This window comes from Limanda limanda, chromosome 11 (genome assembly GCF_963576545.1).
Source record: "Limanda limanda chromosome 11, fLimLim1.1, whole genome shotgun sequence".
NCBI classification, from domain to species: Eukaryota; Metazoa; Chordata; class Actinopteri; order Pleuronectiformes; family Pleuronectidae; genus Limanda; species Limanda limanda.
In genome coordinates this window covers 3,100,374-3,121,893 of record NC_083646.1, presented here as the reverse complement: position 1 = coordinate 3,121,893, position 21,520 = coordinate 3,100,374, and the positions used below count along the sequence as shown (strand labels likewise).

The following is a 21,520-nucleotide window of genomic DNA, read 5'->3' as shown; positions in this document are numbered from 1 at the left end:
AGTTTAAGTAACTCATTCATTCATGTCCATTAAATATCAGTGTTTCTAAACAAATGTCAAATTTTCTCTAAAAAATTACCATTATTAGCATTAACATCTTTAGACGATTTAGTGAATTAACAATTCATTTGATAAGATAAGATAATCCTTTATTAGTCCCACAATGGGGAAGTTTTTAATACTACAGCAAGAGTGATAATAAGTAAAAGGCAATACTTGAGTGTAAGGATAATGAAAAAAATATAGAAAAATATGAATGGAATAAAAACTAATATAGTGTAAAAACAAGTATATGTACAGTGACTGGATTACACATGAACTATTGTATTGCACAGATGAATGAATATTGCATAAATATAATGATGGGATCTGTCTATCCATCCATCCATCCATCTGGCTCACATAATCATTATTATTAAATCCTCCCTATAAAATGATTGTTTTCTTTATTTTCTTGCACTCTGAAGTTGCCAACTCCCAGGGTTTTATAAGACAAAAAAAGTTAATTATTTTTTTACATTATTTTATTTTAAAGCTTGATCTTGGGCAAAACATTCTGCCTCCTTTTCCAAGACTCGCAAATAAAATCTGTAATTGATTAATTAAGTCACTTCGTATAGCTTGTGTTGAACACTGCTAGCTGCTATTTAACTAAATACATTATCTAAAATATTTGTCCTGTTTGCTTTTCACGCCAGTTCAGCTTTGAACGAACTGAACTTTTACTCAAAGGAGCGATTGGAAAGCTGATTCCAGACTCAGAAGAGAGCATGTTTCGTTCCACTCGAGGCCAGGAGGTGGAGCAGGTTTCCACCGACTCCTCTTCACCAGGTCGGCCTCATGCTTCAGTTACAGTTTCTGTAACACCAGAGCTCTTGAGAGAAAGCAGTTAAATGTAGATAAATGTTCACTGTACGTATAGCCTTAAAAGTTAAACTACCAAAAAGTGTGTTATTTTCAATGTAGTGATGGGAAAAAAGATCAATTTAGTGTAGTTAATAAACTCGAGATAGCAATATGCAAAGTTTGAAGTTGATACAGATGATACAAACTGAGTTGAAGTGTTAGCTGAGTGAAAACAAAAGGCTTAACCAGCTCTCTACAGATTCATTTTAGCAGCCTGAGTTCCCTCTGCTCTCCACCAGCTCATTTTTGACTGGTCCTTCTTAAATATGATTATCTCATCACCATCACTTGCATCATCTTCTCCTCCAGTGGAGCAAAACATATTTATATCCATTAAAAACCATGAAGCTGTTGATGCAAATATTTTATTTTTTTAAAATACAGACAAAATAGACAAATATTATAAAAGACATCTGAAACACAACAGGAATCAACTACTTACGTCAAAGTGTTTCTGGAAGTCTGACCCACTCCTGAACAATGGGCACTTGACTCACACGATCACTTCTACATTGTCAAATCATCAGTCATCATATGAGCTTTACACAAAGAAACAGATCTGGTTTGTTCAGCCGCTCAATGAGAAGCTCTTTTTGAAATGTGAATAAAGGTTTGTTTTGTTTTTCAAGTCTAGTTTCACTAATTTCATTTGTTCTCTCATCTCATTATGATGCTTAATCAATAAAACCATCTATACAGTGTCGTACCGAAATGATTCCAATCAGTTACAAACTCGTACGTAAGACCTTTTAAAGAAATTAAACTCTGATATAGTCCAACTGAGTTTTATTTCCCAAAACGAGGAACACATCTCATTGCCCTCACGGAGTTGTGATATAAAATAGATCCTGTGTTCTGTAAAGCTCCACATCTGCTACTCTCCCTCTGAAATATGGCACCAAGCTTTGAGGGCAAAAAAAAGTCAGTTCACATGAGAGGAAAAAAAAACAAATACAGATGAGTGACTGCAATTAAAATTGTTCAGGGAGTCTGATTATAACAAACCATCAATACAAAACGCAGCTATGCAGACACTGATTTGACCTAGAGGGGGAGTAAAGGACACTTTCAAATCCTCTTCTTAACACGATAAAACCTTCAGACGGCACACAAAGGACACATTCTGGATATGCTCATTTGTTTTCTTGCTTAGAGTAAAATGATGGGATTGAGTCCATCTCTCATCTTCATTAAAGTCACTGAACATGAAGCTGCAGCCAGTGTGTGGTGAGCTCAGCAGAGGAAAACAGCTAAACTCTGACTACTGTGCCGCTCGGGCCCAAATTCTCTTTCCAAACCTGATTACAAGCACATGAAAGAAAGGAAAAAGGCAATAACCTCGGACCCACAATGAATCTGAAGTATTTTTCTGCTTCTCAGTGATCACACTTTGATTTGCGTGAAACCAGATTAAACAAACGAGATAGAACATGTAAATCATGAGAATTAGAGGTTTAATTTTAAACCTTTGGACAGCACCAAGCAAACTGTTTCCCCAGTGCCTATCTTTATGCTAAGCTAAGCTGATAGCCTTCTGGCTGTAGCTTCATATTCAACACACAGGCATGAGTAGCATTCATCTTCTAGTCAAACTGTAACAAAGCCATATTCTCTTAAAATACTGAAGAATCATTATCAGAGTCCAAACCAGCGAAGGAGACAACAACTGCTACCATTTACATCAAGTCACTGCTACAGTTAAGTAGTTTGGATTGGCTCTTACAGAACTCACACACTGATGGTTCTCAAAATGCACATCGTTCATCTGCTACGGTGCCCAGAATATAATACCCGCCATCGATAACAAAACTTCCTTTGGCAATTAACAATAATTCAACAAACACAAAGAACCTTTTAAAGGCCAAACATCAGTATTGTACAAAACAGCTGTTTGGGTATTTACAAAAGTTCGGTACAGGGCAGAGTTAACGTAAAACCACTGGATTTTCTTTATGTTTTGCCATAAAAACTCTTTATGCCAGTTTATGACTGAATTACGAACTTAGCATCTGCTAAAAAAGTTCTTGAGTGAAATTAACTTTGAGTAACGAGCACAAAAAAAAAGCTTGAATCGAATTTTCACCTGTTTCACTTGACTCTTAAAACACTGTTTGCGTGGGAAGAAAAAACAAGGTCTCAACATTTTGAAATTTGCATAAAAATATTCACACAAATAAATTATAGAAAGGAAACTGAAAATCTTTTCAGAGTTTAACACTGTGCATAACAATAGAAGCGTTTGCAAAGGGTATTGCTTCACAGTATGTGGACATCATCGATTGGTCCTGCGAGACACGAGGTCCTTCATAAAGCAACACTAGGTAACTTCTACTGAGCAACAGCGCCACCTGCAGCCACACGAGGTGACTGACTCTGTTGGGCTCTGGTTCCGAGCGATGATTTGGTTTTCATGAAGAGAAACCGAAGGGTGGATATTACCCATGATCCTCTGCTTCCTGAACCAGAGGAATGTTGGCACCAAACTCTGCTTAGAATTCATCTTGTTTTTTAAGTTTCCTGCTGAATATTGGAGTTACATAGTGTTGCTTTAAGTGACAAAACAAAACAATGATGTTTGAACAGCATCTCTTAAAATAAACGTGTGTAACAGAACTAAATCAAAAGAGCTTTACCACCCGTTGGCTTTTACTTGGGCACCAACAGGAGCATGATGGGAACGTCTCTGGATGACAAAGCTGCAGCAGAAACAAATACTGAGAAGCAGAAGGTCAATCATGATTTAGTGTTATCAGTCCACCGCTCAGTGAATCACAGCTCTCTCCGATAAAAGGTGAACTGTGGGGGGGGGTTGAGTTCTCGGAAGTAAAAAGCAGCAACGGCAGTGACTGACAAAAAAAAAACGACGGGTAGAAGAGGTGGAAAGAAGAAGTTTGGAGCTGGATCAGTTCATCCGACAGCGTTATCTGAGCTCTTTGGCGACTTTGGGGACTTTGAGAACTTTGTAAATGTCATTGGAAAAGACTGTGGTGAAGTAGGGCCGTGAGTTCTTGGAGATGTGGGTGCAGAGGGGAACTTTACCAACGTTTTCAGTATCCTCCACGTCCCAGATCTCTGGCATGCTGCATCCAGGCCTGGGTGAAGAGGGAAGAAAGAGTTAATCAGGAATAGAAACTATTTCTCCTTCTTCTACGTCATGTTTCCTCTTTGACATTCTCTCTGGACGGAAGCACCAGAATCCTAATGTGAAAGGAAACAGGGATCCACTGTGGGAGAGTCACTGCCGGTGTGGTGGTACCTGGTTCTCCTGGTGCACCAAGAATCCTCCAGGACGAAGAAGTCCACTCCCAGCTGCATCAGATTGCTCTTCACGGTTTCTCCCGACATGCGGCTGTACATGGAGTAAACCAGCTTGGTTCTTTCCCTGCGAGAACAAAACAGAATAAAACTTCTATGAACAAGTGGAAGGACTTTACGCAGAAGACAATTCATGAAAAGTGAAATATTTACAGATCTAAGAAGTTTAAAAAAAAGTAAAGAGTGAGGGAATGGTCCCACAGCTCAGACTTTATATTTTTAGATTATGTCACATTTAAATGTACTTATTAAATGAAGCATTGTAGATGAACAGTTATTCTTCAAGCAAATTATCCAATTATTTCTTCATTGGATTTGAAGATTGAATCTGTTCAGCATTAACTTGTTGTTCTGTCTGTGCTGCAGATTAACCAGGATTCCTTCAGGCTGAAATACAGGTTGTTTCTTTTTCTCTAATGTAAACTCCACTGACCTCAGACCAGCGTCTTCGTAGTGGGGATGGTTGACGATGGGACGACCTGTGGACAGCTTCACACTGGCCATGGTGGGCATCGCTCCCGCAAACACGGAATCTGTGTCACAGAAAAAAAGTTAAATTGAATAGGTGTCCTTTAATCAGCTTTGTCACCAGTTGCTGATGTTCCTTCTATCTTGTTGTATTATCTTTACTTCCTGGTTTGGGTTCAAACGAGGGACACAACTTCCCCCTGAGCCTCTTCTAAAGCTTGTGATTTACAGTCATGAGTGTTGACAGGAGGTGACTGTTGAGTTCTATGAAACAGTTTCACAGAGCTCTTTCTCAAAGACAAAGGAAAAGGGAGATTTGTGAATCACAACAGAGCTTCACATAAAACCGAACTGCTCTTTTGTGTGTCTCCTTCCTCTCGTCACAGTTCTGTGGTGATAATCATTATTTTATGTTTTCTGTAAATGCTTTCCACCGTGCATCATGTGTGATGATGATATGACACTCAGCTCTACCTGTATCTTTAACATGAGAGAATGAAAACCTACCAGGACGGGTGTTGTCCTGGATCCAGTCCAGCAGCTCCTCCTGCGGCAGGTTGCTGAACTCTCCGATGATCCCCCACTGGGCCTGCAGGTTGGCCACTCCCTGTACGGCCATGGCAGCCATGACAGCAAACACCACCACCTGGTGCTTAAACCGCTCCCCGATCCACCCGAACACCTGAGACAGGGACAGAGAGGTCACCTCCCGTTAGAGGTCAGACATTGATGAGATAAAAACAACCAACAGTGTTTTCCGGGGGGTCACTCTCTAGGAGGTGAGAGACGCACCTGTTTGGAGCAGATGAGCGAGGCCATGATGCACATGTGCGGTGTGAGGAAGAGCTTCAGACGCATGATGAGGACGGCCAGGACGCCGAACGCCAGCAGCTGCAGACTGTGGTACACCAGCTGGAGGGAGACACGTCCACAGTCAGTCAGTCCACAGGGGGGACAAGAAGGTGCAGAGAAAATAACAGAGGCAATAACAGAATAACAGAGAAATAAGAATAACAGGGAGAATAACATAAGGACAGATCTTGTGAGGAAATCTTTTTAAAATACAAAAATCTACCAGTGACTAGGAAAACAACATTTAACAAAGACATCTGAGAAGACATATAGATTAACATTTCTTCAATGTAGTTTTACAATACTGCAAACATTACAAATTATATATTTGGGTTGGAAATTGTTCATCTGACAAGGAAAGCTATTTAAGGACGTCACCATGGGTTGTGAAAACTGATTTCATCATTTCCTTCAGTCCTGCAGGCTAAAATATGTGTGTAAGTAAATAAGTATGTAAGACAAATGTACGCAGATGAATCAATAACAAAGTTTTTTGAAATTCAAACCACCAGTGGGCAAAATTAAATATTAATTCTCTTTTACAAATTCCTGAAATGCGTTCTCTGCCCGACCCAATGTTTTCCCTGTTTTTGAAAGAAAATAAAGAAAACACGTGATTACGACATCAAACCGTTTGTGATGTAACACAAAGAAATCTTTGTCTTCGACACCACAGATGGAAAAATCCTGGATTGAGTTAAAGAGCAACAGCTTCACCGTAACATTAGTTTGATGTTAAACTGTGAATTTTATCTATTTTGAAGTCTGAATTGTTTCATCTCATAATGTTTTAAAAGCCAACAGAAGCTTTCTCAAGTGGATCTAAAAGCTTTTCTGAACAAGCTGTGTATAATGACATGTGCGTGATGCTTTTAACACAGTTCCTCCTGTGAGCAGTGAGAACGCCCCCTGGAGAGTTTCTCATCCAGCCACAGAAACATTAAAGCAATTATCTGGGAAACTCAGGAAGCTTCCGAACGCACACACACACAAACCAACACACACGCACACACACTGGTGGATGAACATCTGAACGTTCCCCTGCCCTGGGAGGGATATTAGAGAAAATGACATGAAGCAGCTGAACAAAAGGCGGCACAGTGAGATTTCAGAGCAGAAGAGAAGCTGCCTTTCATTTCTTAGTAATGAGAAAAGGGCTGAAAACCACTTAGGGCGCTGGAAACTGAGCAGATGCAAATGCACTGAGGGAATCTAATGAAATACAAATAGCTTTACAGAAGTGGATAGATGGGTTAAAAATGGCAGAAAATTCACACCGAGATGTTTGTGAATACACTTAACGATAATAACAGAGGTTGTGAAAACGAGTTTTTTCCTCACCTCTCCTTTTGCAGCGATTTCAGACCTGAAACCCAGAAGAGACAGAAATATATAAACTCAGCTGCAACAGCACACGTTTTCTATTTCACGATTTCATTCCGATGGTAATTTTTTATTGTAAATCATGGCGTCGCTCACCCTGCAGCTTCGTCACCATCGTCGCTCTTGCCAGACGCCTTGCCCCCCCCGCCCCTCAGGAACCGGACCACCTCCTGGAACGTCTGAAAAACGACAGGTTGTCAAACTGTTGGAATGAAAAAACGCCTCTTTCCAGCAGCTGGCTCCTGCTTCGGCAGCCATTGTTTGTCAGATTGAGTCGTGTATTCTTAGCTTAGCGTGGGCATGGCATGGTGAGATTAGACTACATGCAGCTTGTCCCCCCCCCCAACATACAGTCTATTATGTTCGTCTGACGGGAACTGAAGCAGCCTAATCCAAATCCTACCACCTACATCCTCAGCAGGAGATCTTACCTTGGTGAGTCAGTGTTCAGGTTTAATTGAAGCTGTTTCACGTGGCACTGATTCAACAGAACCGTCACTTTGAAGGACGTGGTTTGAACTAAACTGTTTTACACAGAGGTCTTTCTGTCATTTAGCATTTCCTCACTGGTGTAAATAGCTTTCTAAAAGCATTAAAATGCACTAAGACATCAAGTAAGACAACTGCTGTTTCCTGAAAAATAAAGAGTATAACCCATATTTAAAAGGCCTCTTTCTAGATTCAGCAGTTGTACTATGGGGTTGAAATGTATGCTTGGTAATCTTTAGGACAAAAAACTACAAACATTAGGAAGAAGACTCATCTGACACAGATTTTTGAAAAAGAGAGATGTTATTTTTAGCTTTTTACGTTATATTGTTGCCTTTTCCCATCTTTCACAACAAGGCTGTTTACTGCGGAACCAGGGATATGTTTGCACTTTCTTTGCAGTGTTTCCCACAGAGTTCATTGCATCTATGACAGTAGGGGGGGGTGCACAAGCAAACGCAAAGAGGATGCTATACTAAGATGCAGCAACAGAGCAAATCTCCAAGTTAGAGATCTCTTATGTTATTAAAACATGTAATAGGAAACAGTGCTTGAACATGGTGGGATGGGGCATTAGCCTCTGTGGAGCTATGTGTTCTCAGCCTTATCTGAACATTATACACTCGTATGTTTCAGCTTCAGTTATTTCTCAGAGCAATTAAACTTTACCAGCGTCTGACAGGGATGTAAAAATCTTTTTTCTGGCCATGTTCTGGTCTGTCGGGTTACAAGCAGCCTGCTCTGACTTCTCCCAAGATTTATATTTCATTTTTCTGCAGAGTTTCACTAACAGAAAACCCTGCTGGTGATCAGCTCACACATCTTCTCATCCCTTAATGTCCTCAAGATTTATTTGCAACCAGACGGTCTGCAGTTGACACACAAAACTTCTCGTCAGATTTGTTCTTCTGCTTCTAAAATGAACCAAAGTCTTTGCCCATTTCTCACATATGGTCCAAAACCTTTGGGAGGACTCACCCTCCCGGCGATGAGAGCAACCACCAGCATGTTGAGGGGAAGCAGGAACGTCTTGAGGTAACGAAGAGGCGTCTGAAGGAGAGAGAAAGACGGAGACATGGACATCAATATTCAAAATATTAACCTTGTTATTAAAAAGACTTTACTCCAATTATGATTTTTATATGATTTGCTGATACAAAATTCTATTCATAACCTGTTTACAGGATAGAGAGCTTAGTCAACATAGCATCCAAAACATCTGCTGTTCTCAAAAGAAATTTATTTTAAAAATTGGCTTATATAACCCTCATTTGGGTTCTGGTAATCAGAAAAATACTGTTTCCAGTATTGTCGTAATCAGTTAAATATCAGAATATTGATGTAAGTGTAAACTAGAGAGGTTCGGTGAGAGAGCTATGTCATGCAGTTTAAATTCAGAGCACAGATCGGATTCCCTCCACGCTCTCTGATTCAAAACAGCAGGTACATCTTCCTATCTTCACGGGAGACTGTGACATTTTGAAAGCTTAAGTTTGGTAAGATTTTCACAACAGAGCAGCTGAGACGAGCATTTTATCAGCGAACAAGGCTGCGGCGTACACAGCTCTCTCGTTATCAGCGTTTCCTGCAGCTTTGACTGAAAGAAGATAAATGTGTGACTCTGAAGAGGAGCTCACCTCCAACTCCATGAAGTCGAATTCTGCAGCACACGTGTACATCAGAGTGTGGAAGTCCTTGTAGCTGGTGAACTTAGACTTGATCAGTCCACTGATGTGAGCCTGGAAAAGAAAACCAGATGTTTTTTATACATGCTACACAAATATGAGAGACAACCTGAAATCATATGACCTGTGGCTGTTGCTGTCTCCAGCTCAGAGGCCAATACAGAGTGGATTCAGTGAAAAGTTTCTGCCACTTACATCATCGGAGGCCCCGAGGATTGTGGACAACATGAATTTGAGCAGAACGGTGGAGCCGACCCACGCCAGACCCTGCATGACCTGAGGAGGAAGAGAAGACACACACTGACAGGTTGAACACACACAAACACACACTGTCAGGTTCAACACACACAAACACACACTCAGACCTCAGACAGGAACCTGGGATCAGGCCAGTGAAGCTCAGAGCTCAGAGCAAATTCAGCCTCGTCAATGACCTTACCTCTAACTTTGAATGTGAAATTCAATTGAATTTCTAAGCAAGATAAGGCAGATGTAGAGTAATAATAAACAGAGAGAGTCTTGAGAGTTCACATACATAATCAATTCAATGATAAATTGAAGGCACACGTGAATATTTAGTAAAGATGGTTGTAGGAGCCATATTAAGCTTTGTTATCTTTCTTTATTAGCCATGCGTGTGTGTGTGTGTGAGAGTGACACTGTCTGTAGGTGTTTTTACCCCACCTACAGGACGCCTGAACTGAACCTGAGAGGCGAAGGGTGGAGCCAAGAGGAAAGGCTTAAAGAGCCAGCCACAAGAGCATCTGGGGGTGGCTGAGCGAGGCAACACTTTTTTTACCATGTTTTGTGACGTTCAATGTGCTCTACGAGAGACTCTTTAGTTGAATGTATTTAGTTTGTTTCAAGCAATTTGTAAACCATCTTTTTTCTACAATAAATGGCCAAAGGGACCAACCGGACAAACCTCTACTCCTCATCTTTTATACATGTGTCAGGATCAAACCCAACTCAGCCACCAGTAGCAGTAAAATAGAAATTGCTGCTACAATTAGTCAAAAAAGTGCCTTGGATGGATGACCTTGGAAAAAAAAAAGCAACATTGGATGGATGAATACTGGAACAAAGGAGGTTGAAGTCTGAATTCAGGTGCATGTGCCACTCGGGAGTGGTGGAGGACCAAGATTGAATCCAACTGAATCTGCAGAAATCGGTATGTGTATGAAGAAACTTTAAAGGAATCTTGTTTATTGCCTGAAGAAGAATCATTTTTGTTGAATATTGATTTATATTTTTGAAGAAAAAAGGACTTTGAGTTTGTCAAGTTGAACAAAGAGCTTCAGTTTCCAATATGGCTGACCATGCTGATATTTCTGTTGATTCTGAAAGGCAAAGAGAAATGTTTGAGTTTGAGAAAAAGGAAGCAAAACAAGTTAGAAGGAATAAATTGGCTGCTTTGACTCGCAAAATGAATAGGATGACTGAACTCATGTCTGATCCAGCAAACCTGGAGCAAGTAAAGAAGAACTTGCAGGAATATATATTTATGTTTGAGGAGTTTAATGAATTACACAAAGGATATCAAGAGCTTTTATCAAAGGATGAATGTGTTACAGACACAGGAGAGTGGTATGAACCGAAGAGGATTCATTTTGAGGAGTTTAAGACAAGGGCTGAAGAATGGATTCAATCATGTCCTGTTGTTGCACCTCCAACAGAGAAAGATGATGAAATTAGTCCCAAAGACAGCATCTCTTCAGTTAGTAGGGGATCTAAAAGGTCAATATCAAGTTCAGCTTCAGCTCGTCTGGTGGCACAGGCTGAGAGGGCAGCACTTTTAGCAAAGGCTGATGCTATGAAAGAAAGGCAAGCTTTAGAAGAAAAAGGAGAAAAAATTAGAAGGCAAGTGGAGACTTTGACTTTTGAAGCTGAATTGTCTGCTACAAATGCCAGGCTTGCAGTGTATGCTGGTGCTGAGGAGCAAGTGGCTTCTACCCCAGCTGATGGCATGAATGTGTACTTCGAGGAAAGGAACCTGGAACTCGACAACATCGACACACTGCAACAAGTGGCTCACACAACCAACATATTTGAGGAAAGGATTGTTCGACCAAAGGATCAAGTGAAACACATACCTTTGTTTCAAGCACGCAGCAGACAAGGTGAACTGGGTGACTATAGAGGACACTGGTTACTCCAGGAAACCCCAGAGGCCGTGGGTCCAGATCAAAGGTCACAGTCTACATTGAATCTACAGGCAGATCGTGCAACTCAAGGAGGTAATGATGTTCTGAAACTTATTAAGGAGAAATCCATTGATCACTCTGACAAAGTTGAGCTCAGTACAGAATACAGACCGCTGGTTGATCTTGTAAACTCCGGGAAAGACATGGCAGGTCCTATGCTGCCTGAACAAGGGCAGTACAGGTCATTACAGGACAATGTAGATCCCATTAGTCTAATTGCGATCTTGAATAGACAAAATGAAATCACGTCTATGCTTCTCAGACAGCAGCAATTATCTACATTGCCACCTAAAAGTGTTACTGTCTTTGATGGAGATATCTTAGAGTTTAGGTCATTTATGAACTCTTTTGAACATAACATTGAGAGGAAAACAGACAATGGACAAGACAGATTGTTTTACCTTGAACAATATACAAAGGGCCAAGCTAGGGACCTAGTAAAGAGCTGTCAGCACATGGATGGAGATCAGGGTTATCTCAGAGCCAAACGCTTGTTACAGGAACATTTTGGCAATGAGTTTAAAATTTCCACCGCTTACATTAAGAAAGCTCTTAATTGGCCTATCCTGAAGCCTGAAGACCCAAAGGCATTGAATGACTATGCTCTGTTTCTGAAAGGATGCTGTAATGCCATGACAAAACTGGATTACATGAGTGAACTGAATGTTGCATCTACCTTGAAAGCCTTAGTCATGAAATTACCCTACAAGTTTCGGGATAAGTGGAGGACTAAAGCTCAGGAGAAACTGGATGGCAACAGCAGGATAACATTTGCAGATCTTGTACAGTTCATTGAGAAACAGGCAAAGATATGTTCCAACCCAGTATTTGGAGAAATCCAAGATTCAGTTGCTAGTAGGAGTAAAAGGCCAGAGGAAAGCAAGCCCATGTTTAGGCCCAAGGTTAATTATGCAGCTAATGTGGCGGCAGTAACCACTCCAGTGACTTCAAAAATGGACAGTGATGTCAAATCCCCATGCCTCTGCTGTGATGGTGCTCACAGTCTGGAGCACTGCTCTGACTTCAAGAAGAAAACACACAGGGAAAAGTTGAATCTTTTAAAGGAAAAGGCACTCTGTTTTGGATGCTTGCGTATAGGACACAGAAGCAAAGACTGTCATGCGCGTCTGTCATGCAACATCTGCAACCGAAGCCATCCCAGTGTGCTTCACATCAACTTTCAGGTCAAAGGTGAGACCTCAAAGTTAGCAGAGTCACCAAAGAATATCAAAGAGGTGAAGTCCAATGTTTGTCGGCATAATGGGGCCGGGAACTCTAAATGTGCACTTTCAATCTTACCTGTTCAAGTGAAGTCTGTGAAAGGCAACAGAATCATTCAAACTTATGCTTTTCTCGATCCAGGCAGTTCAGCAACATTCTGCACGGAGAGGCTGGCGCAGAAATTGAGTCTGGAAGGGAAACCAACAACTGTTTGGCTAAAAACAATGGCACAAGAACGGCCTGTCAAGAGTTTGTTGGTGTCAGGTCTAGAAGTGTGCGAACTGAAAAGTAACAATTTCTTTCCTTTACCTGAGGTCTTCACTCAAAGGTCTATGCCAGTGACAAAGGACGACAACCCAACACAGGCGGATTTAAGGAAATGGCCTTATATCAGTGAAGTTCAATTACTACAAATAGACTCTGACATTGATTTACTAATTGGCATGAATGCAGCAAATTTGATGGAACCCTGGCAGGTGATCAACTCACAAGAAGATGGGCCCTATGCTGTAAAAACCCTACTAGGATGGGTAGTCAATGGTCCATTGGGAGGATGCAGTAAAGGTGTGGACAAGACCACAGTGACTGTTAATAGGATCTCCCTGGTTAACCTGCAAGAACTTCTGGTGAGTCAATACAACACTGATTTCATTGAGAGAGCATATGATGAAAAGAGTGAAATGTCAGTAGATGACAAGAAGTTCTTGAACATTGCCAATGAATCTGTTAAAGTGATAGAGGGTCACTACTGCATTAACTTACCTTTTAAAGCTGATAAAGTTACGATGCCTAACAACCGTGTGATTGCAGAACAACGCCTTTTGAATCTGAAAAGGAAGTTCAAAAGAGATCTGAATTATCAAAAGGAGTACAGAGAGTTCCTGAATGATGTCATTCATAAGGGCTATGCTGAAATGGTTCCCCCAGCACAGGTGAACAGAACTCATGGGAAAGTTTGGTATATCCCTCATCATGGGGTATATCACCCAAAGAAGAAGACCATCAGAGTAGTGTTCGATTGCAGTGCAACATTTCAGGGGACATCCCTCAACTCTGAACTACTCCAGGGCCCAAATCTGACAAGCACACTGATAGGAGTGCTCACACGTTTCCGAAAAGAGCCAGTAGCACTGATGGCAGACATACAGGCCATGTTCCATCAGGTCAAGGTCACAGAAGGTGATACAGACTTCTTGCGCTTCTTTTGGTGGCCACATGGAAATGTGGATGATGCTCCTGCAGAATTCCGAATGACTGTTCATTTATTTGGAGCGGTCTCTTCACCCAGCATTGCAAACTTTGCACTCAGAAAGACTGCAGAGGACAATGCAGGCAACTTCCCTCCTGAGGTAACAAAGACAATATTGCAGAACTTTTATGTGGATGATTGTTTAAAATCTGTGTCCACAGAAAAGGAAGCAGTAGAGCTGATCTCAAACCTCACCACAGTCTGTCACCGAGGAGGATTTCATTTATCAAAGTGGATAAGCAACAGCAGAGCTGTCCTTGCTACTGTTCCACCAGAGGACAGAGCCAAAGAGGTAAAGAAATTGGACTTGAACAAAGATCAATTGCCCATGGAGAGAGCCTTAGGACTTCAATGGTGCGTGCAAGGTGACTCCTTTAAGTTCAACAGCACAATCAGTGAACGTGCACTTACCAGAAGGGGCATCCTATCCATGGTAAGCTCAATATACGACCCCTTAGGCTTTCTGTGTCCACTTACTTTGCCAGCTAAACTGTTGTTGCAGGAACTTTGCAGACAGAACTTTGGATGGGACGTGACCATTCCCCTCACTCTATCGGAGCAGTGGACAAATTGGAACAGCAGTCTGTCAATGCTTGAAGGCTTTGAGGTACCACGCTGTTTCAAGCCAAGTCATTTTGGTGAGTCAGTGCACAGCCAGATCCACCATTTCTCTGATGCCAGTGAGCTAGGCTATGGAACAGCCAGCTATCTCAGAATGACTAACGCAAAGGGAAAAGTTCATGTAGCATTCTTGATGGGCAAAGCGAGAGTAGCTCCATTAAAAAGGCAGACCATCCCGAGGCTGGAGCTAGCCGCAGCAGCTTTGTCAGTCAAAGTGGACAGAATGCTCAAAGCAGAACTACCATCAACAAGAGATAAGTCAGTGTTTTGGTCTGACAGTACAGCTGTGTTAAAATACATCTCAAATGACCACACTCGCTTCCACACCTATGTGGCGAATAGGACATCTAGGATTAGGGAAGCCACACAAGTGTCTCAGTGGAGACATATTAACACAAAGCGAAACCCTGCTGACGACTGCTCTAGAGGTGTGAGTGCAGAGAGGTTCATGAGGAATCAAAGATGGATCTGTGGACCAGAGTTCCTCTGGTCATCAGAAGAGGATTGGCCAAATGAACCAATAGACAGGAGTCAGCTTTGTATGGATGACCCAGAGGTCAGAAAATCTGTAACAGTTAATTCCATCATGCAGACATGTGAGGAAAGGCCCACAGACAAGTTACTCAATTACTTTTCAGATTGGCTGAAGTTGAGAGTAGCTGTTGCATGGATAATGAAAGTGAAGAATGCATTGAGGAACTTGGTGCAGAAAAGAAAGGACTCAAAGAAAGACTGTCAGTATCAAAAGGCAACCAGAATAAACACAAGGTCAGTTAAGTGTGACATGAAAGAATCAATAACAGCTGAAGATCTAAAAAGAGCAGAAAATACAATACTTACCTATGTGCAGAGACAAAGTTTCCCACAGGAAATCAGCATGCTGCAAGAGGGAGCATCCTGTGTGAGAAAAGGCAGCAGCATCTACAGACTGGATCCGGTGCTGGATGGTGGCATCCTCAGAGTGGGTGGGCGTCTAAGGAGATCAGCAATGCCGGAGGAAAGGAAACACCCTGCCATTCTGGCCAAAGACCACCACGTGTCCACTCTGATCCTGCGCCACATCCATGCTCAAACTGGACATGGAGGAAGGAACCATATGCTATCCCAGGTACGAAAAACATACTGGATTGTAAAGGCAAACACTGCTGCACGAAAGGTTCTCTCTCACTGTGTGACTTGCAGAAAGAACAGAGGAAAACCTGGTGAACAAAAGATGGCTGATCTGCCAGGGGAAAGACTTGTCACAGACTTGCCACCATTTACGAATGTTGGTCTTGACTACTTCGGCCCTTTTGAGGTGAGAAGGGGCAGGAGCATGCTGAAAAGGTATGGCGTCATCTTTACCTGCATGACCAGCCGAGCAGTACATCTGGAGGTGGCCTGTTCTTTAACCACAGACTCTTGCATCAATGCCATCAGACGTTTTTTGTGTCGAAGAGGCACAGCACAACACATGAGATCAGATCATGGCACTAACCTTGTAGGTGCAGAGAGAGAGCTGAGAGAAGCACTTCAAGCCATGGAACACAGAAAGATCCAACAAACTCTAAGGAAGGACGGAGTTCAGTGGAGCTTCAATCCCCCCACTGCCTCTCACCATGGTGGGTTCTGGGAACGCCTCATCCGAATGATAAGGCATGTCTTATGTTCAGTATTGAAGCAGCAAACTTTAGATGATGAAGGCCTAACCACTGTTTTCTGTGAAGTAGAGGCAATTCTCAACAGCCGGCCTATAACAAAGGTATCTGATGACCCACAAGATTTAGAAGCCCTAACTCCCAATCACATACTTCTGTACAGAACTAACCCACTTCTGCCCCCTGGAGTCTTTTCAAGTTCTGACCTTTACCACAGAAGACGCTGGAGACAGGTCCAGTATATAGCTGAACTATTCTGGAAGAGATGGCTGCTAGAATACCTCCCCCTCCTCCAGGAAAGACAAAAGTGGTCAAGAACCAGAAGAAACTTCGTCCCAGGCGACATTGTACTAATAGCAGATAACAACGCTCCTCGCAGCTACTGGCTACTGGGAAGAGTCTTAGAGGCCAAGCCTGATGCCAGAGGCCATGTCCGCGTGGTGAAGCTGCAAACAAAGACGAGTGTACTGGAGAGGCCAGTGTCCAAAATCTGTTTACTGCTCGAGGGTGATGACAGTTCCTGTAAGGAAAATCCTGAACACCAAAAGAGTTCAAGATAAGTTCATTTATTCACTTTGAGTTCATATTTTGAGATCATGTTTAAGATTGCCAAATGATTGAAAATAAGTAAACTGCAAGTAGAAATGGCTCATTTGTAATTTAAATAATTGTCTTTGCCTCTACAAACACAATTAGGGGCCGGTATGTAGGAGCCATATTAAGCTTTGTTATCTTTCTTTATTAGCCATGCGTGTGTGTGTGTGTGAGAGTGACACTGTCTGTAGGTGTTTTTACCCCACCTACAGGACGCCTGAACTGAACCTGAGAGGCGAAGGGTGGAGCCAAGAGGAAAGGCTTAAAGAGCCAGCCACAAGAGCATCTGGGGGTGGCTGAGCGAGGCAACACTTTTTTGACCATGTTTTGTGACGTTCAATGTGCTCTACGAGAGACTCTTTAGTTGAATGTATTTAGTTTGTTTCAAGCAATTTGTAAACCATCTTTTTTCTACAATAAATGGCCAAAGGGACCAACCGGACAAACCTCTACTCCTCATCTTTTATACATGTGTCAGGATCAAACCCAACTCAGCCACCAGTAGCAGTAAAATAGAAATTGCTGCTACAATGGTCAATAAAGGAGATGTTTTACATATTCTTTACACATTTTTGTATTTTCTGACATTTTTGTTCATTAATTATCTTTCATTGTTTTCCCTTTCACAGTAAACAAATATAAATATATTATAAGAATACCAATCATGATAGACAAATATTAAATGTACAGTAAGTGGAATGAAATCCAGGCAGCAGTGAATCCTACGTACCCAGATGATGATGCCAGGTTTGAAAACCTTAGCAAATTGATCCCTCAGTGCAATGATGGCCTGAAAAACAGAATCAGGAACGCAGAAAGTTAAACTCCAGAAATGTTATAAAACGTTATTTATACACCTTCTCGATCACATCTGTGAAACAACTACAGAAATCCGTTTCCTCCTGTCATGAATTCACTTTTACAAATGTGCTCATTATTTTTTTCTGGACTAACTTTTTCTGAATCTCATTTCATGACATCCAACAGTTCAGAGACTCACCCAGATGGAGACGAGTGAGGAGGCGTAGAAGGATGTGAGCAGCATGGAGTTACCGAACATCAGGATGAAGCAGACGCCGAGTGTGATCTGTGGGGGGGAGAAGAGAAGAAGGAATCGTTATTCATCACAATCCTGCAGAGCTGAATCTGACTGTGCACAGCGACAGGAACCAGTGTTTCCAGTGGCTCCGTGTGCATGATCTGTCTGTGTAATTAGAAACAGAAGTCGGCTTCTGTAGGTTCCAAGTGATTCCCCCCCCCCCACCCCAAAAAAAATAAACCACAGCTTCATTCTCACTGCCTGCAAATAACAACATCTCTGTGTCTCTGCAGCAGGAGGGTGGTCTGGGAATCAGATCGCATTAACCGTCGACAATAAGTCTTTCTGTGCGGCCGTGTTGCTGGAAACACTCCAGAGATTTAAAACCAGTGCATTAAAGTTTGAATACGCAGCCACTTGCAGGAAATAATCCCATTAAATTCACTTTTTGATGCTTAATCCCACAGTGAAGAGAGGAATAAAGCGCCCGCTCTGTATTACACTCGACAGCAGGGCCACCGAGAAGGCGAATGTTCGTAGGGCTGCAAATATAAATATATGAATTAAAGTTAATGGTTAACCAATATATGTTATTGATGATAAATGCTGCTCATGTTTTTGATTAATCGAGGGGTTCCAAAAAATGTCACAAAATCGAATTTTAAACTATTCAATTAATCCTACAAATGACAGAAAGATGAATTGATAATAAGTATTGGTTGTGTCCAGATCTCCTGGAACAAGTGTCACTGCACCGGCTCGTAGAGGATGAAGGTCGTAGAGGACACACGCCGGGTTGTGTGTCTGTGCTCCGTGCTTAAGAACACACACAGACACACATGCAAGGCTAAAGTCATTGTGGCCAAGCTCTCTAAATTATGCACAAACCATATGTCTTCTCCTGACACAAATCTTACCATCTTACCACAAAGGGACTTTCTCCTTATCAGCGGTGCACACAGGCCCGGGCTAACAGCCGGGCGCGCTGAGGGATTAGGGGAGAAAGAATGTGCAGGAGAAGGACGAGCGGCCGGAGGAAAACGCACACATACACACACACACTCACACACGGACACAACCATGATGTTCTTCTGTCCTTGACAGTGTCCGAGTCGCCCACATATCATCGCTCTTTAATGGTGAAAAGGCAGCGGCGCACGCTCAGCGGCACAGTTCATAATAAAGAAAGTCATCCCCGGCTCTGCTGGTGTCGGCCGAGGAACCGAGTGAGATAAGAAGTGAGGAAGAACACATAACCCCCCCGAGGGCGACCGGGAAGACTTCTTATTTACGGTGATACAAAAAATAATCAACACGCTGCTATGTTTCCTATTATTTCACATTTTTTGCCGTCTCACGTGCACAGATTGGTAATTTCTTGTTTTGGTGCATTCCTAATTATTTCAGTGCCACTGCAAGAAACACAGGAGACCCCCTGATGAGTTGAACTTTACCATGTGAGTGACCAGGATGGACTGCATCTTGGTGGGACCCAGGTAGCCCAGGATGTACGAGGCAAACAGAGAAGCCACCTGGAAATCAAACACGAAATAAACAGGGTACGAGAGCAGAAGCAAGAAAACATCCAATATGTGCAAAAAGGAAACAGAGTTCAAATCTACAATTCAGAAAAGTCAGAAAACGAATGTAATGGAATAATACTACAGACACACAGACTGTTTATAAAGATGGAGGACGTGTCAGGATTAGGGTTGCAAAGGGGCGGAAAGTTTCCGGTAAATTTCCGGAAACTTTCTGGAAACTTTCCATGGGGAAGTTAAGCTCGGGAATTTTGAAAAAAAAAAAAACGCAAATTAAATGCTGAGCAATAAAAACATCATTCAAAACTCTATTTTAAAGATGTATGGAACGTTGAGTTTCAACCCTCCACTGTGCATTCTTCCATCACATGCACAGATAACTCCCAGCATCCTTCACTCTACAGCAGGGCTGTTGAGGTCTGCTGTAGAGTGAAGGACTAGTCAGGTAAGTTTCCATGATATTACTGGGAAAATATATTAGCATGCTGATTGAGGATTGTTCATCTGTTCATCTAGACTATTTCCATTCATTTATCCATCAATTGTAAAATATTTTTACAGACTATTCTCTGGCATTGCATTAGTGTTTTTTTACAAACTTTTTTCTCATCTTATTCTACAGAACAATGCCACGTGCACTATCTCATGTGTGGAGACATTTCACCCCATCCAATGTAGAAGGAAAGGCTGTGAACATTTGCAAACACTGTGCAAAGACCTATGTTAAGAATGACACAACGATGCAGAAGCATATAGTCAAGTGCCCAAAGTTTCCTCAGGGCTCAAATCAGCCTATGACACAACAAAATGTTTATATTCATGTCTGTATATGACAAGGTAAATACAGTTAGTATAAATTACCCACAACATTTCCAGTTTATTCCCGTTAATTCCCGTATATTCCCGTTAATTCCCATGGAAAGTTTCCAACTTTGAATATTCCCGAAATTTTGCAACCCTAGTCAGGATTACAGGATCTGCCATTTTGTGGCAATGACGTAATTTGTCGTGTTGAAAAGGTGTTGGTGGGATTTTTGAGTTTGTTCCACTTCCCATCTGCTAACATGGAGAAGGCAGATCTACAGGGAGCGAGCCAATTTTCAAAAACCGAGGCGTGTGCAGGGTGGACATCCAGCTTTCTGCCCTCAGGCTGGTTTACACATACAAGCGGACGAGGCTCACGACTAAAATTAGCAGCTTGGTCAAATAAAACAAAGATGGAACAGCTGTTAAATAAGTCGCCTTTTAAAACGCCTGCACTGACAGCAGCTGTGGCCTGAGGGGGCCGTCAGCAGCTCGGGCTAAACTGTTGCTGAGCGCAGACGCTGGCAGCAGCGACCCGTTTGTTCTCGACTCTGACAGCCTACGCTCTCTCTCTCATCGTTTCTCTCTTTGACTCGCCCGTCTGAGAGAATCTGCCCTTTCAACTGGGTCAAACAGTCCACTTCAGATCTTAAATATATCCTTTTCTAATGCACGTTGGGAGAGCTTTGAGGGAAATGACGCGTTCTCGTCCTCTCACCTCTCGCTCCGTCCCCTCCTTTCCTCCCCTCTTCCGTCTTCACCTGCTCCTGAACCCCTTTGCTTCCTTGCCAGAATCCTGTTCTCGCTCCCAAGTCTCTATTCTCTCTAATCTCCTCTCCGAGCACATTCTCTCTCTCTCTCACTGGGTTTCTCTTGTTTACCTGAGTGAGCAGCACGAACTGGGCGAACTGCCAGGGCAGCATGAAGCACACGTTGGAGACGCCGAGAGCGACCAGGGCCGCCCGGCTCAGGTTCCGTGTCCTGTGGAGAGAAGAGACCAGACGAGACGAGGGAGGAAAATAGATAAAAAATACAGGACTGGAGCAGTGAGAGTGTTTGTGTGTGTGTCTGTGTGTGTGTGTGTGTGTGTGGAAGATAAGAGAAGCTGCCTTAAGACGCTTGAGAAAACACATACACACACACATTTCAATTTCACTCTCGAATGTACTACAAACACCTGGCGATGTACCGAGAAGCCACGGCACCGGCTTCACTCTCCATTAGACTGAAGGCAGCTGACTGTTGACTGAGCTCACACATGGCGAGGTGGCGTCCGACCCGCTGACGTGCGGCGAGACTAATCTGTGACAAGTGCTTCAGCTCCACAAAGAGCCGGCTCCTGTGCACAATTCAGTCGACAACAGAGGCACGCTCCGCTTCAGCACGGTAATTACCACACAAAGGGCAAAGTGGTAGAATGTGTCTGGAGCCTGTTCTGCTTTAATGTCACAAGGAAACAGCTTCCTGATCATTACCGCTCTGGCTATTTCACACATTTAAAGTTCAACGGAG

General features: G+C 42.5%; 1 protein-coding gene across 1 annotated transcript in view; it reads right to left on the bottom strand.

The window, feature by feature from the left end:
- Positions 1 to 1,255: 1,255 nt before the first annotated feature.
- The window catches only part of dpy19l1l (dpy-19-like 1, like (H. sapiens)), a 30,574-nt gene continuing 10,309 nt past the window's right edge, over positions 1,256 to 21,520 (bottom strand). Inside the window, exons 9-22 of the mRNA XM_061080560.1 lie at positions 20,890 to 20,989; positions 19,118 to 19,195; positions 17,625 to 17,711; positions 17,355 to 17,414; positions 9,294 to 9,374; positions 9,051 to 9,152; positions 8,392 to 8,463; positions 7,021 to 7,103; positions 6,883 to 6,907; positions 5,482 to 5,601; positions 5,197 to 5,371; positions 4,655 to 4,754; positions 4,163 to 4,288; positions 1,256 to 3,998 (exon numbers count right to left, since the gene is read on the bottom strand). Of these exons, the coding sequence (XP_060936543.1) occupies positions 3,827 to 3,998; positions 4,163 to 4,288; positions 4,655 to 4,754; positions 5,197 to 5,371; positions 5,482 to 5,601; positions 6,883 to 6,907; positions 7,021 to 7,103; positions 8,392 to 8,463; positions 9,051 to 9,152; positions 9,294 to 9,374; positions 17,355 to 17,414; positions 17,625 to 17,711; positions 19,118 to 19,195; positions 20,890 to 20,989 (1,381 nt within the window). The 3' untranslated portion in view covers positions 1,256 to 3,826. The remainder of the gene's footprint in view (positions 3,999 to 4,162; positions 4,289 to 4,654; positions 4,755 to 5,196; positions 5,372 to 5,481; positions 5,602 to 6,882; positions 6,908 to 7,020; positions 7,104 to 8,391; positions 8,464 to 9,050; positions 9,153 to 9,293; positions 9,375 to 17,354; positions 17,415 to 17,624; positions 17,712 to 19,117; positions 19,196 to 20,889; positions 20,990 to 21,520) is intronic.